Source organism: Erythranthe guttata, chromosome 12 (genome assembly GCF_056151865.1).
Source record: "Erythranthe guttata isolate IM_541 chromosome 12, IM_541, whole genome shotgun sequence".
NCBI classification, from domain to species: domain Eukaryota; kingdom Viridiplantae; phylum Streptophyta; class Magnoliopsida; order Lamiales; family Phrymaceae; genus Erythranthe; species Erythranthe guttata.
The window spans coordinates 17,868,129-17,884,830 of record NC_142544.1 but is presented as its reverse complement, the minus strand read 5'-3'; the positions used below and the strand labels follow the sequence as shown (position 1 = coordinate 17,884,830).

Here is a 16,702-nt window from a genome sequence, read left to right as displayed (position 1 = left end):
GCCCTTCTGCGATTTCGACGAAGAAGAAGAACAATTCAATTTCATGTCTCAGCCTTTAATCCGACCGATTTGGTTCGGCAGTTTCAGTGTTATTCCTCACAACAACAAAAACGATTCTTTCCCGACAAAAATCGGCGAGCTTTACGCGGGATTGTCAATCAAATCATTGGGCACGGAAATTCACACGCAAGCTTCAAAGTTCAAACATGTGATGCGCTTCGATTTGCTGCCCAAGTGTAATGTCTGGCCGAAGAGCTTTCGGGCAGGATCGGGCCCCACCGAAGATAATATTGCGGTTTATTTCTTTCCAATGGAGCAAGAAAAGATTTTCGACCAATTGATGTTTGAGATGATACGTGACGATTTAGCCATGAGGGCATTAGTGGAAAACACGGAGCTTCTGGTTTTTAGTTCGGTTTTGTTGCCGCCGACGTTTTGGAGAATCCAGGGTAAATTGTACATGTGGGGTGTTTTCAGGGAAATCCAGGCTCCTCTTTGATGAATTAAATGCCTAATTCTTCTGTATTGGTAGTGGATTTATTATTCCAACTCGTATATTACCTCGATAAATTATTAGTTCGATGATTTAATATTTCACTAAATTAATAGAATTTTATGAGTCTCGAGTATAGTGACACTACCATATATTTTAAAGGTATTCGAGTTATTGCTCACATCAATGTTATAAAACCTTATTCAACTTGTGATATTTCGATCTGAGCGTTGGAGTATAATCGTTGGAGACGACACAACACTTATTACTTCATAACTCGTCTAATATATATGACACTTCATACGTATAGAAGCTCAAAAATACTTAAATCTACTTTCGAGCATCATCAATTATAAAGATTAAAGATTACTCGAACGACATAAACATAAAAATTAATTATGGATGATGAATAATAAATAATGCATTCATGAGGTGTTATAACTTATAAAGTTACTTACAACAATTAAATACAGAATTTCAAGAGTTCTTTTGGGGAAAATTTAATTAGAGAATTTATTGAGGGTAACGTACACTATACTATATAATAAGTATAACTGAAAAATTGAAAAAATAAATTTGATTAAATATTGAAATTTGGGGGTGAGAAGAGAAGTAGACTATTTAATTCATCCATGAGTAGACAAAAAGGTACCTTTTTGGCGGCATCACGACATCCTTCCACCACCATAGCACCACTCCAAATTCCCAAAATTCCATTTATAAATAAATATAAATACTCCTCCACTCTCTCTAAACCTTGGAGAGCACTTTCTATTTTTTCTGTAACTGCCTCTCTCTCTAGAATTCCAATTTCGTTCTCTCTCTCTCTCTACAGTTTCCGGCACTGTTTCCTATTCGCCTGAGAAAAGCATGGGAGCTACATACTTTGAGGAGCGAATTCCGAGCAACAACTCTGCGTTTTCTTCGACCGACGAGCGGAGGTTATCGAAGCACATACACGACAATGTCCACGGCAACATCTATCTCGATCCTGTATATATTTTTCCTCTTCTGTTTTTCGTATACTTCTGATTTTCGTTTTAATTTGTTGCTGAAAGCGTGTTTTTCCTCTCTCCTGCATGCGTGGATTTAAGTTCAATTTTGTAGAGAAAATGGAATTGATTCTTCGTTTTTTGAACTATTGAGATTTAATTTATGTGATTGCGTTTGGGGAGGTGGAATCGTACTGATATGCTGGTGTAGTATCGTGTTGAATTAGTTTTAATTGTAAAATTGGAGTTTACCGGAGCAGAGATGTTTTTCGTTCTTCTGTTTTGTTTTGCTAGTTTTTTTAGTTGATGAAGGAGATTTTGTGCCTTTAAGTGATAGAGTTGCATTTGATCTGTTTTATGTTGATATAATAGCTGTTGAAGATTGCAGAATAGACGGTCCTCTCAGATTCAAAAGCCATATATAGTTTGTTGTGATTTGATTATTCCTGTTTCTCATACTATCTTCACAAGTCAAAAGAATTTTTTATTATGCACGATTTCTGCATGTACAGGCACATGTGCATCTGCTTTGTTTTTAAAACTACATGTATGCTCCTCCTACTACTTATGCACGTGGATCTTCAATAATTACTTGATTAATACAAAAGCAGAAAGTCGTGGCATATATTATATATTTTCATGTGTTTTGTTTTAACTCCTTCATTTTTTTTTATCCTTTTATGGCATTATCTTATTTGCTATTGCTCTGATTACGTGACTATCCCGTTAGGTTTAAAGTCAGAAGAAGAGAAAATAATTAGGTGGCGTGGTACATCATTCAATTATTTGTCCATCAAAGTTTGATTCTCACTCTCATCTTTTTTTTTTTCTCCTTTTGAATTGCAGCTCTCTTTGAAGTTCGTTGACACTGAACAGTTTCAGAGGTAAGTCAGACTATCGAAGGCTGCGTGTGTCATTTTTTCCCCTGTTTAGAGTTTGGTGCGATCATTAGTTATATTCCTTTTTATTATATCTGAAGTATTTATCTACCACATTCCTCAATGTGTTGCAGACTTCGTGATCTGAAGCAGCTAGGTGAGTTTGGGATATTTTTACTATATGCATTTGCAGTTCAGGTATGGTAAGAGATGGTTGCATTGAATCCATAACATAATTACATTAAAAATAACTTGGCGATCATATTCAGCTCAGTCAGTTTTCTATCACTTGTGACGCACTTGAAAGATAATGTTTCTCTTATAAGATCTCTGTAAACATCATTTTGTCTCTATATTATGATAATAGCTGCAAGTCATTTGTGGAAACTGGTAATATCAGTTAGACACCAGGATCAGGTCCATTATAAATGTCCTGTTTGGAACTTTTACGACCAATTGGTTGTTCCTTAAATTTTGTGACACTCATTTAATTTGTGGTCTATCCTGAGTCCACTCAAATACATATATATAGGTTTGACTTATTTGGTTTACCCTGGGGCTGTGCATTCTCGGTTTGAGCATTCACTTGGGGTGTATTGGCTGGCTGGTGAAGCTATCAACAGATTGAAAACCTTTCAAGTAATGTCTTTATAATATTGTTACTGATCATATAACTGAGAATAAGGGCCTTATGCATGCTAGCTTTGCAGGGCAGGGAGCTTGATATTGATCATTTTGACACACAAACTGTTAAAATCGCGGGTAAATTAATGTGTTAAATTTGTAGTCATTTATTTGCGGTCATGGCTGTCATTCAATTGTTTGCCTTTACCAATTGTTGTAGGTCTACTGCATGATCTGGGTCATGGGCCCTTCAGCCACATGTTCGAGCGTGAATTTCTTCCACGGGTTCTCCCTGGCCTGGACTGGTGATTCCATATATCTTTCTTCCATCCATTAATATGTGCTACCCAAAAAAAAAATCATCTAGGTAATGTATAATATTTGCAGGTCTCATGAAGAAATGTCTTTGAAGATGATAGACTATGTCGTAGATGAACATAATATTGATATTGATCCTGAAAGTCTTAAGAAAGTGAAGGTTTGATTGCTAACTCTCCAATGCTCTCTTGTTAGTATGAGTATTCCTAATTACTGTAGAAACTTGTACAAGTTTCACGACTGAAACTCTCACAAGCTCGGCTTCCAATAGAAGCCTCACTCCGATTGGAGACTTTAGTACTTTAATTGGAGAAACACAGGCTAATACTGAAAGAATATGCATTTCGAACAACCCTTTTTTTCCATGCTGATGACTTTAGATAATAATATAACAGTTTGCGACTGCTATGCAGAGTTCTTACACGAACTATGCAATTTTTCCCTCTCGCTTTCTATCTCCTCCATCTTAATTTTTGGCTCTCTCTTTCTTTCAGGAACTGATAGTTGCCTCTGAGAATGGAGCACCAAAAGTAAGTAGTCGCAATGAAAAGGTTTAATGCGTACTTGTTATTTGGTGGACTAAATAGCTTTCTTCTGCATTTTATGATAACTAAATTTGTTTGTAGAGCTTCAAGGAGAAGCTTTTCTTGTACGACATTGTTGCTAATGGGCGCAATGGAATTGATGTCGACAAGTAAATCTTCTATCTCAATTCCTTTCCCCAATGGTTAGAAATGAATAAAAAAAGAGAGAAAAAGTTACTCACCATAAATGAAAAACTGGCTGCAGATTCGACTACCTTGTCCGTGATTCCAGGGCTTGCGGCCTCGGCTGCAATTTTCAGTTTCAGAGGTGTGCTTGAATCTTTAGAAAGAAATTTAGCTACCAAATATGTATTAATTTACCAAATAATTTATTTCGTTCTTATTGCCTTCAATCTATTTATGAAATTAAGTTTCCCAATGGAAAAATTTCCTAATTTTACTGTTATCACTTGCAGGGTGTTTGAAGCCATGCGTGTGATAGATGATGAGATATGCTATCGTGCCAAGGAGTGTTAGTATTTATAGCTATATCAGTTTTTGTTTTTCATTAACTTTTTATGCCACATTCATCTTACGTTACGCATATATCAGATCTTACCATCCACAAGTTATTTGCTACTCGGGCAGATTTGCATCGCACGGTCTATACGCATGCAAAAGTGAAGGTGCCTGATTCTTAATGCTTTGTGTTTTAAGACATTCTATTCCGACTTCATTTCATCTTGGCGTAAACACTCTAGTAATTGTCTTTTCAGGCAATAGAACTCATGTTTGTTGATGCCATAACGAACGCAAATGACACACTTGATATTTCATCACACATTCATGAACCAGGTCAATACTGGAAGGTAACTGGAGATTTGATTAATACAGACGTATCAGTTTGTATTTTGGGCCTCTAATTTTCCATTTATAACAAAATTGCAGTTAGACGACACGATATTTAAAACGATTGAAACCTCTTCCGACCAAAGTCTGAAGGAATCAAGAGATCTGCTACTCCGCATCCGGAGAAGAGATCTGTACCAGGTAACTTCCAATACACTCGAACGACCACTAAATCTTGTTGTGTGCAGAAAATTATTTACCAATTTTCTGAAAAATAATGCCGTACATTATATTCTGGTGCCTAAAACGTTTTTGCAGTTTTGCAATGAGTTTGCAGTTCCAAAGGAAAACATGGAATACTTCAAGAACGTGACTCCACAAGATATAGTTTGTTCACAGGTCCATCCAAATTCAATTAGTGTATCATTCAAATGACAAGTATAAGTTCCTGAGGAATTAACTTGTAATGCAGAGCTCTAGTCACCCAACACTAAGTGAGGAAGATATTGCAGTGAGCAATGTGAAAATTGATCTGACTCGTGGAAGGAATAATCCATTCAAGAGGTACTTTAGCTGATAATAGCTAATCATTTGTATATGGTTTCATGATTCAAAGTCTGAAACAATTTCTTCTTTCTTTGTGTCCATGTGCTTCTCTATCTGCACCAGTGTCAGCTTTTTCAAGGTAACTAACTCATTAGAGCTCAAAATTTATTTTCTCGTATTTGATCAAATTATATCTCGAATTTGATGATTCGAGAGAGGATAGCGTGTTCACACAAATGTTGTCTGTTCGTCTTCTCAGGATTACGATAGCAGTGAGAAATTTAATATAAAAGATGAACTGGTCAGTCACTTGCTTCCTACATCTTACCAAGACAGGATCGTGAGAGTTTACTCCAAGAAGCCTCACCTGGTGAGCAAACAAACAATATGTATGCGTGTGTGTGTGTGTGGTTTTGGTATAGAATTAAACTTGCGGAACTTTTCCGTGACATATATGACAGGTGGAAGCTGTGTCGGAAGCATTCGAAAATTTCCAGATGAAAACATATGGGATGAAAACACAAGTGCATGCAACCCCTGAGAAGAAAAAGAGGAAGCAATTGAGATCATCCTACTCTTTAGGTGTTTAGCTTGACTGCCAGCCTATCTCTGCTCAACTCAAATGTGGATATGTCCAAAATACGTAACATGTGGACACTTATGTAAATTTCATAAACTTTGTTTTTGTGTCCGCTTTTTCTGTATCTGCACAACCTAACTTTCAGTACCACTCATATATATATATATATATATATATATATATATATATATATATATATATATATATATCACAATATGCACATGGGTCCTACTACGGTACTACCCCACCCCGTCAATGACCAACATGTTTTTTAGGGATGAGAATGGCATTTAGTACCTGTGACTCATCCCAAAAAAATGATAAATCTTATATATAAAATACAGAAAAACCTTCTAACGATATTTTTGTAATTTTTTTTTTTTTGTTCTCTACTAATTTTTTTAATTATTATTTTTCTTTATTTTTTCCCTCTACTAATTTTTTATTTATTATTATTAAAAAAAATCTTTATTAATGATTCATTTCATATTATAAAAATTGAGTTTATATAATCTTCTGCTCAGTAGCTTTGTATTATCAGAATGAATGCATCTTGTTACTGTAATTTAAATATCACGTATTACGTTAACTATTTTTTCCCTTTTCAAATATTATCCCTTGCGCATAGCACGGAAAGAATACTAGTAAATAAAAAAGCACACACACTTTCAGTAGGAGATAGTAAGAATCAATTGGACAAAAGGGGAGCAGAGAGCAAGAGTCTTAACCCAACAAGAAAAATTAACGTGAGAATAAATTAAATCCATTTACATTAGGGGTTGACATTGTAGATCAATAAGGCGTGAACTTTGAAACCTCACTTCCTATTCAACTAACCACCTACTGAGTATCCCTCCATCTTCAGTGTTCCAATAAAGCCTATTACCGAAAAACGAACACTGCCGATCTCTACATAGTGCTTGACGACCTCGAATATACACCAAAATTCGCTTCCCTCTAAACAACTGTTAACACTGATTAGATGATTAAGTAATGTAGTTGACGTATTTACTTTGAAGCTTCATAATTCCGGGACATGTAAAAATGTTGACGCTGTGGGCAAAATGTTGTTTCAAAATCTTCAACTCAGATGCACCACCGAGTCTGCAAAGCTTCTTGACAAAAAAATGATATTTGACGACTAAAGAGTACCCAACTCTTACAGGATTAGTGGATTAGCAGTTCCATAGCGATGTCTGAACCAATTTACAGCAATCTGTTACCGAGTGTCGCCATTTACAGCAGGGGTTAGGGGTCCAATTCACATATGCCTTCATCTGCTTTCTTGAACTCGTCTCTTAGTAAAGAGCTAATTTTTTTTCTCAAACTGGAAGCCTCCTGTGGTCTGAACCATTGCTTGCCAAACTGATTGCAAATAAAAAATATCCAACAAAAAAAAAAAGAGTGTCTGAGGAAGAAAATGATGAACCAGTAGGAGAAAACAAAAACGAAAGATAAGATGGAGGAACTATAAAAAGTCATGATGTGATGAACTAGAATGAGAGAATTACCATTCCTATGTCCTCTTTCTTCAGTCTTTCGGGGGCCTCGTCAATGAAACGTTCCATAAAGAAAAGAACAAAAAGACCACAGTCGTATTCATTACTTTGTTGAGGCACCTGTTTCATGATTTGGGTGGGGGGTTTAAAGTCAGTTACGTAAGCTGAGGTACAGGAAGCTCAATAGAAATAGTAACTATTTATGATCAATATGTGCCCTTTTTCTCAGAATGTTTCGTTTGGGAATGAGTAGGATACCACAATAATGGATGAAATGATGATATAGCAGAGTGCTTATGAAATATTAAAACTGATGTCTTCTTGGAAGGAAGACATATAATATTGTGCCTCGTGCAATTGAATGAAGATATCATAACAAACCACATAAAGAAAGCTCCTCCGGACATGCACATAATTTTCTTTTTTAAGCAGAAGAACAAAGCCGTACCTGAACTATTTTCTCATCAATTCTTCGAGAGAGCTTGTTCCAGATATTGTCTGCGATGGGAAGTTCAGGCAGCACTTCTTCTCGTTTTAGAAAGTTCCACTCTTCTATTATAAAGCTGCAGATAGAATGCGTAAACCATAAGGTAATGGTCCTGGGATTTCTGTAACACTTTATGCCAATTAGACCGATAGTTTTGGCTTTGTGGTTTAATAATTGGCTCGCAACATAACCAAGAACTAAATTCAACTTACCTCCTCACATCACTGAAAATTGACTTGCTGATATGCATTCCTAAAGAATCCAAATGAAGTATAATTGGCCCTGATTCATCTTCTTTATTAGGTATACAAATTATAACCAAGCTCCAGTGGTGACTGCCAGAAGAAGATGATGCAAAATAAGGTTGCTGGGTAGCCCAGGTAATATTCAAAATGAGATAAGAAAGATCTATAACTTTCAGTAGACACTGAACATTGACTTTCAGGCTTGCACAGAATGTGAAAATGCAATGCATCAGCATCAGAGTTTACAGCACGCATGCACATATCAGAATGCAGATGCTTGGAGATCAATGAATGAAATGCATATACTTACAAAATAGCTCGTAAGTTTGCGGATGAATGACCTAATACTATGGGAAAAAGTTCATACAACTCATTCAATTCTGTATGCAGCAATTACTTCATTTTTAAGTGGTGAAATGAGAGAGCTGATTTTCTAATTATTACTGCTCCAGAAGAAATTATTCTAACACATCATCAGAGTGACCATCATCATCAAGGTGATAAGAAAGAAATCCAAATTTGTTAAAAAAAGTAAAGAAAAAAGAGTTGCATCCAAAGGTCATGCTAATGGTGTTGGTTTTTTTCATAAACTAATTCTTTTTCTGATGCCAAGGTGCAATGCCGAACTGTATAGGTGATGTATCAAGTTTGCGCAAATAAATTTACTTTTGTCAGAATGACTTTACTCCAAAGAGACTCACAGCTGTCAGCTGATCATACTACTTACCTTTCATGAATCGGTAAAAAGATATATGCCTTCTCAAATATATTAACACCTTTCCACCACCTTCTGAACTTCTTAAATGAAGTTTCCTTATCAATCTGCAGCATAGGAAAAAAAAACAATCAATGATACCTTCCAGGAAAACAAACACCCATCTAAGCAAGGATTCTAATCTTGCAAACAGTGTCATTGTTTGAGGAATAAATTTCAGAATTTAGTTTAAATAGAATAGAAAATCAAGTAGTCTAACTGAAAAGTAAGAAGACCAAGTAGGAAAAGTAAAAGAAGATGACTAGTTTCCATCAAATGGAGTGGATTGACTCATTTGAATTTTTTTACTGAATATGATAAGATTCTGCCAGTAGTGAGCTTTAAACCAAGTAAACTAGACATCCATTGACGAATTCAATACAATCAGGAAACATTTCAAAGTTTTCAGCCACTTTTTGTTAGATGTGCATGCGATGACCAGATAACACATCAAATATATTTTACATGGCGGCCGCTGTAGTATCTCATATCAAAGACAAACAAGATGAACAACCCACTTTTAAATGGTACAAGTTCTTTCTTGCAACAGTAAAAAACATGAGGAGCTGTAAAATTCTCATCAATAAGAGAAGGGCCGCATGAAATACCTAGAAGCGAGCATATTGGTGATTCTATACCTGCTTATCCTAAGTTCCACATCATATAATATGGTTGAATCCATGGCCTAAACTAGGAATCAAGTTGAGTGTTCAAAGAGAAGAATCGCCTTCAAGAGTATGAGTACAGAAGAAGTCGATATACCTTGGTCAGGACATCTCGTTTCAACTTCTTATAGAAGTATGTATTGAAAAAATGATAATCACATCTCTTTCTGCCCATTGGAGATGTGGGCTTCTGCAGATACCTGACCAAAGTAGTTCAGTTAAAAAATTTATCTCAGCATTACTATACAGCAGCTGCCCCTTACTTGCAATTTCAAGTCAGAAGGAGAGAGGATGTAAATGGAGTACCTTACAGATTTTAAAGGATGATATGACAACTGGAATAACTTTTTTTTTATTTTCTTGCAAAGTGATTCAACATCAATCAGTTTCTGATATATCAGATGTGTAGAGATTGCTTACTCTAGTTCGGTGTAAATCAACTAGGGAATACAAACAATCATTCATCTAAAGTAAATGTGAGATTAATGAAGCCACGAGGAAGAAAAATCTTCTGAAAAAATGAAAGTCAACAGAAATAGGCTAAAAAGTAAAGTAGTTATTGCTGAAGTATTTTAAAAATCAATAATTTTAGTTTTATCCGTTTGATTCAAATGATTTGCACTGTGTATACTCCTTCCACACCTGAAGCTATAACTGCGAACGGCAGCATAGCGTAAGTGCTGAAGTACTTTGCAACATAAATATGGCGGAACCAAAACGTATAATGTTTTTTTATATGATAACATACAATTATTAGCAAGTGCTTTGAGACTTGGTAGTCTTAGTTTACAATGTCAGGACCAGAAGTCAATCCAAACAACATCCATTTAGATGACAGTACCCGCCAAGTATGGTGATTTCAGTACAAGCTAGGAACACCTAACAAACAATGAGGCAGAACAGACAAGTGAACCATAAACTATAAGTTCAAGTTTCTTAATTTATGAGCAGGAGAACAGTGCAAAATTACTAAGTTGCCAACAGCATATCTCATAGAATTGCATGATGCCAATTGCCAATGAATTATATTTGTTGATAACACGCTGAGGATATAAACGAGATGCAGTCAGACCAGTTAACTGACCAATATCGTCAATCAAGCTGAATCAAAAGTAAAGCAGAGAAAGGAGATGAAGAGGTACAAAATCTCTTTTTGACAGGAAACATCATTCTTCATTAAAGATTATGGGAACGATAATAATTATTATTATTTATCTTTATCATCATTATAACAATATTTTAGTAACATTTTATTGACTTACCGAATGTAAAAGTTCATGATGGGTGATGACAAATAAGTCTCAGGAGCCAGACATTCCATGTCCGAGTAACAAATTTCAAAAGCTTCAGGATCATCCCTATGTCAAAAACTAGCAAAATCTTAGGAAATACAATAAAGAATTTAATACTAGAGTAAAGGCAGATAATCTCATCATGTTTGAACATGTCGCAGTGAAATAGTACCTCGAAGGATAGTATATCCGTGCCTCTTTATTGCTGAAATGAGCAAAAAGATATGAATTAGTATATACTAATCCCTTGAGCACAAAATATGTGGTTGACCTTTTTCCTGAAAATCGACATCAATTAAAGTTTCAAACTTCTAAGGAGTTGGGATATCTATATAATACCTTCGACCCACTTGGTCTGCATGACTTATTTCATCAACCTCAAGTTCTTCCTCATCCACTAGAACAACAGTTTTTTGCTGAAAAGTTAACATGGGCTTGTTGCATTAAAAAAAATATGATTGATAGTAAAGATGGAGAAAATAATTACAACGTTCCACAGAGGACCTTCCTAAACATGTATACAGGAACAGAAGTGAACAAGAAAAGAAGGAGACTAGGGTAAATGCACAAAACAAGGGAAAACAAACCAAAAACATGAGCAGTTGACGAAAAAGGGTCAAGAGAGAACTACTACGTACACTAGTTGTATGGTGTTTAGATAGAGAACGAACAGTAGGAGATTCATCAATTGCTATAAAAAAAAAAGCATTACAGCAATTTCTGTAAATGAAAAGTTTCTCAAGTTCCCTCCTGTTTCATTCCACAGCCTTCGGTGGTTTTCTTTTTTTTCTTTTTCTATAACTTAAGTTCTATAAACACACTCTCATAATTGATAACAAGTGCTACCTTAAAAAAAATGCATCTCAAAGGGTCAACAGCACACCAAAGTCTACTAACAAAATGGAAGGTGCATCCAAGTAAGCTTGGAGCATGAAAGTAAGGCATGATAAATTCTGTACAAGCAACGGACAATTGGTGATAAACAAATTTTAACTAAGAACTAGGAGAACTTACATTGTTCCTTCTGGAGTTACGCGTAGGTTGAGAATGAGCAATTTCCCTAACAATCGCAATAAATCAGGTTAACATAATGCACCGTCACATTTAATATGAATATTTTTTCCATTAATAAGTGCCAAATAACATTGATTCCCTTTTGCTGGTTTCACGGGGGTTAGCGATATTTAACACAGTAATGTTCTCTTGCTCAACTATTTCCATTCCGAAGGTATAGTAGTAGTTGTTTGTTATACTTATAATGATATATATGAACTAGTAAGAATTGTAACTTTAGCAGGGTGACGGGAAAAATAAAACCCGGCAGCGAACCTTCACAAATGCTTTTTATTCCATAGGACATTCAAGTAAACAGCAACAGACCATCGACATGCTCCAATGATTTCAACTAATTAGTTCAAAAATATAGTTCCTCCACTGGTTATTGGCCACTCCACTGATTAAAAAATATACTAATGTCAAAGAGCAGTACTCCACGTGAATTAGGCATGTGAATAGGTCACGAGTATCCACAACCCATTTCTAGACAGAAACCCAGACCCAACACATGCATCAATCAGTAATTATCTCTAGACAGAACCGGACCAACTCATACCTGATACCACAGGGTCGTTCTACAAGTAGAACTTGTCCTAACAGATCTGGCCTGGGACTTGGCCTTTTCTCCTTTTCCCTCATACCCTCCTTGATTTCCTATCTCCAACTAGCCACCATTCATTTCTACAAACAGCCTCAACCCAGAGGCATCACAATATAGGTCATATCTGACACACACACACACACACACACACACACACACACACACACACACACACACACATAAGTATGGATATAGATCTATGTAAATATCTGGGTATGCTTGTATGTGGATGTAGAAGACAAAATAGTGAAGAAGAAGAAGAAGAAGAAGAAGAAGAAGAAGAAGAAGAAAAAGAAGCACATTTGTTGTGTTCAATAAGATTAATGGTCAAAATCTATCTTACAACATAACCGATGGGTACGAGGGGTCTTGGGCTGAAAACTTGAATTTCTAGCAGATAGGATTTAGAAAAGGTCTCGCACTATTGGTCTAAATCGGGTCAATAAGATTTAATACGAGCATGGTCTAGGTATAAACCATTCCCACTCACATGTATAAACTTAACCGCCTAACTGAAGGAACTTCACTTAGTGCTGGCACACCGGGTTAAGGAGGCTTTACCCTTGATGAACTTCAACAACAAAATACATTCCCGATCCTCAGTGCGTAGTCTGGAACTAAAATGCAGAAGCAGATCAGACTATACCACCACATAAACTTCCATTTCCGATGCAGTTGAATATCTGAATCCAAATACCCATATGCATTTTTTTTAGTGAAGCAGTGTTTCATAGTTATAGTGAATTCGGTGGGGGGTTAAATATGTGGATTAAATCATCAGGCTAAAACTAGAAAGGATCATTCCATAGTATGCCATAAGGGGAATACCATGTGGCTTGGTAAAAGGTTATGACATATTTGGAGCTATTTCCCTAAGAAGATTATAAACACAGTAGAATATGAGGTTAAGGGTGCATGATAATTATTAAAAACACAAACAACAGGGAGCAAATACGGTACCTCTTTTAAAAACAATGTGCACCAAAACTTATGGTACAACAAATGAATAAGAAAATTAAGTAAACACAAAGTAACCACAGAGACTCCGTAAAATTTTCATGACAAATAATGCAGAAAGATAAAAGCACTACAGAAATAATACTCACTTTTTTGTGAAATAGCTTGGTAAATCTTTAGCTGATTGTTGAGGTGAGGGAGCAGAAGAGTGTCTTCCTGATAGCTCACCATTTGATTGAGGGGGGTCATCAACGTTTACTGAAAGGTGTCTTGGACTTGGAGATCTAAAAGGTGTTGTTCTTGAAGATAAGCCTATCCTGTGTGTTCCGTGACTTAAAAATGGTCTGTTCTCTCTCATATTTCTGTGATTGGAGCAATTTAAAGTAGATAATTCCTTTTCAAAGGGTATGCTGGACTTCTGTTTGATAAAAACAAATAATAAGGATGTGAGCACCATGTTATCTCCTTCAGGACTATCAAGCATATAATTAAGGGCAAACTCATACATGATCGTCCAACTTGCTGCAAAATTGTGAACCAAAAAGTGATTGCGAAGGAGGCATAGACGGTTGAGCTCCACCAGATGATAAGCTATCAGTTGCACCTACAAAATATATCAAAGATTTAATCTATTAGGAGAGTATCCATCGCTGATGTCTGATGCTATGCTATGATATTCTTTAATTTTCAGTCCAAGAATTATTTGTTTTCGTTTCTAAGTTTATGAAAACAATTTCATTTATCAATAGCAAGACAAGTAAACCAAACACATTTCCCTAACATTAAATGATGTCAAGTCAACTGGTCAAACATTGAAAGTCACTAAACCAAAACACATTCATTCTAACACATTTCCATGTGGAATCTTCTCAAAATAGTTCCAAGAATTATTTTTCACAAAACGACAACTCAAACAAAATGGTTACTAGAAAAGAAAATGCCTATTGTGTTCATCCTCATGGTTGAAGTATGATTCTGTTATTATGGCCTAATGAACTTCTTTCGAAAATTCAGCCACATAGCTAATTTTTTTAAAATTGAGCCACGTATGCAGCTCTAGATTACAAATAATATTATGTTAACGAGGTAAACGGTATGGAAAAGAGTTGCAGACGTTAAGTTTCTTCTATCACACCATGTAAAAATACAGAAAAAGGGATCAGAGATTAGAGGAATAAAGCCACTTAACCTACCAGTAGCAGTAGACTCGTCATCCACTGGAATCGCCTTCTTGTAATTGTCATCAACCTGTAAAGCAAATGTGATCAGAAATGCCGTACATCAACAAAAGAGAACATAATCTTTTACAAAACACAAGTTTCAGAACTGAAAAAGTTAGTGAAAGACTAGTGCAGGGTGGGTATAACACGAAAACAAAAGGGAAATGATGTATCATCAACATGAAAGACGGTAGTCCAAATATATACATCATTTGTTCTTTTTTCATTGCTTCAGGTTTACTATCAAAGAGAAAGGAGTATAAAGAGAGTTTCTTTTCGATACTCCTGGTCAAGCCCCCAATTTCACAGTGATAAGGGGGAAACGGGTACAATTTCACAGGGCCAGAACTTCAAAAGGAAAGATAAATATCTGCAGCTCCTTGTAATCAAATTAGCCATACACAAATAGACCTCCTTTTTCCTGCTCTTCTCTTCACAAATCAACAACGAAATCATTTAATCCCTTTTTTCTCTCTTTAAGTCATTGTCTTATGCCACTTAACTTCTAGCCTATAATGAATTTGTTCAAACGTTTTTCCTCTCAGACTCAAAATAGAGTTCCCACCACTGATCCTTAATAAAGCAACAATAGATTCCACAGAAGATGAATAAACTTAATCGAGGAATGCCATCAAATCCACATCAAAATGACAGTTACTTCCCTCCAAAATTGCGATGACAATTTCTGGAAATGATAATCTGCATTCCATTTTCAACTTCCAGAATCACTTCTCTAAACCAATTCAACTAATTTCGATGATTAATAACTCTGTGTACAACACTTTACCATGATTACAAACCGAACCCGAAAACCCAAAAGCCGAAAACCCGAAATCCCGAAACCAAAACCGAAACACCCTAAAGTGAAACCCCAAGAAAATAGTAACACTTAGTGGGGGAACTGGCACTCAAGTTAAGCATATACACCGCCTACATTCTCTTCGCCTGCATTTTCTACCAAGAAAAATACTAATGCCCACATCAAAATTATAGATAACAACACCCTAAATTGAGGGATAAAAAAATAAACCCAACCTTCAGAGACTTTCTCCGCTTCACCTCCGCTTCAATAGTCTTCAAGTTAAGCCGCAATTTTTCGCCGCCATCGCACAATTTCATTGAAGCCAAATTCCGTTTCACCCTAGTAAATTTTTCCATCAGTGCCTTGTCATCGAGGAGCCCGAGAGAGGGGTCCTTTGGCGATTCCTCCATCACCACCTCCTCCCCAGATTCCGATTTCTCCGCCGCCGCCTCCTTAATCACCTCCACGGAAGGAAGCAGCTCGTCATCGTCCTTGTCGCCAGGCGGTAGTAGAGCGTTCCAATCGATGTCCAATTTCCTCTTTCTCTCTCCTCCCCCTTCCATGCATCTGCACACACCACTGTGTATGTACAGGTTTGGAAATTGGAAGTAGGGGTGGGGGGCAAAGTCGGTGTTCAAGAGGTGTTTGTCGAATTGTCCAGCAGAAAAAGGGAAATGACTTCTCTGCAACTCTTCTCTGCAAATTTAATTTTTTTTTCTCTTAACGCCGAATTTTTTAATTTTTTTTTTTAAGTATTTTTCTCTCTCTTGCTTTTTGGATGACCATATAATAATCCCATGTGGAAGGCGTGACAAAAAAATATGAAACAAATAATCTTATATTATTATTGTTAATTCTTTATTATTATAACTTATCTATATTATAATAACAAAATTACAAATATATTTAATTATTTTTTATGTAATATTGTTTCTATAAAAGATTAAAAACATTGGTGAGCACATTAACAACTGAAATTGAGTTATTATGTCTTATCAAAATGTTCGAATTTGAGTTTACTCGTAAATAAAATCGTGAGTCAGCTTAGCTCATTTAAAACCCTAGATTTCAGTCTAATTATTCGTTGTTTCAACATAGACAATGTTGTTTAAAGTATTTTAGCTGAAGTATCACATACCATTTACTTAAGTTAAATATCAAATGTGATCTTGCCATTTTTTTTACCTTTTTAATTCATATTAAAGTCATTCGATCAAAATATAAATTCGAGAGCAAATCGACCTATCAATAACAAGTTAGGTATATTGTCACTAATATATATAAGTAGAGAATGGCCTATAAACAAATTTAATCATAATT

The 16,702-nt window shown here is 35.8% G+C and overlaps 2 protein-coding genes across 3 annotated transcripts; one reads left to right on the top strand and one right to left on the bottom strand.

Annotated features, from left to right (window-relative positions):
• Window positions 1–1,143: 1,143 nt before the first annotated feature.
• On the top strand, window positions 1,144–5,869 carry LOC105964839 (uncharacterized). 2 transcript variants are annotated; one of them, XM_088827171.1, is made up of 19 exons: window positions 1,144–1,486; window positions 2,332–2,369; window positions 2,498–2,520; window positions 2,896–3,002; window positions 3,074–3,125; window positions 3,208–3,292; window positions 3,375–3,465; window positions 3,800–3,835; window positions 3,932–3,999; window positions 4,095–4,157; window positions 4,306–4,361; window positions 4,442–4,515; window positions 4,606–4,698; window positions 4,778–4,879; window positions 4,997–5,077; window positions 5,151–5,242; window positions 5,348–5,363; window positions 5,484–5,613; window positions 5,686–5,869. In XM_088827171.1, exons 1-19 carry the CDS (start codon window positions 1,364–1,366, stop codon window positions 5,763–5,765), a joined length of 1,410 nt encoding a protein of 469 aa, XP_088683297.1. In that variant the 5' UTR covers window positions 1,144–1,363; the 3' UTR covers window positions 5,766–5,869. The 2 variants fall into 2 exon arrangements, with proteins under 2 accessions (XP_088683297.1, XP_012844800.2); XM_012989346.2 differs by having other exon boundaries at window positions 5,484–5,594; window positions 5,686–5,863.
• A 627-nt stretch (window positions 5,870–6,496) lies between these two features.
• Window positions 6,497–16,192, bottom strand: ULP1D (UB-like protease 1D). The gene is made up of 14 exons (XM_088826122.1): window positions 15,616–16,192; window positions 14,554–14,608; window positions 13,867–13,964; window positions 13,510–13,778; window positions 11,761–11,806; window positions 11,086–11,162; window positions 10,919–10,951; window positions 10,717–10,812; window positions 9,552–9,654; window positions 8,763–8,857; window positions 8,003–8,125; window positions 7,752–7,866; window positions 7,316–7,423; window positions 6,497–7,169 (listed from the first exon to the last, which is right to left on the bottom strand). Exons 1-14 carry the CDS (start codon window positions 15,943–15,945, stop codon window positions 7,053–7,055), a joined length of 1,665 nt encoding a protein of 554 aa, XP_088682248.1. The 5' UTR covers window positions 15,946–16,192; the 3' UTR covers window positions 6,497–7,052.
• Window positions 16,193–16,702: the final 510 nt, after the last annotated feature.

Coding starts and splice junctions, on each gene's coding strand:
- LOC105964839 (XM_012989346.2), top strand. CDS start 1,364: ATGGGAGCTACATACTTTGAGGAGCGAATTCCGAGCAACAACTCTGCG. Junction 2,370..2,497: donor GACACTGAACAGTTTCAGAG/GTAAGTCAGACT, acceptor AATGTGTTGCAG/ACTTCGTGATCTGAAGCAGC. Junction 3,003..3,073: donor ACAGATTGAAAACCTTTCAA/GTAATGTCTTTA, acceptor CTAGCTTTGCAG/GGCAGGGAGCTTGATATTGA.
- ULP1D (XM_088826122.1), bottom strand. CDS start 15,945: ATGGAAGGGGGAGGAGAGAGAAAGAGGAAATTGGACATCGATTGGAAC. Junction 13,965..14,553: donor TGACGAGTCTACTGCTACTG/GTAGGTTAAGTG, acceptor TATATTTTGTAG/GTGCAACTGATAGCTTATCA. Junction 13,779..13,866: donor GCAGCAAGTTGGACGATCAT/GTATGAGTTTGC, acceptor TTTATCAAACAG/AAGTCCAGCATACCCTTTGA.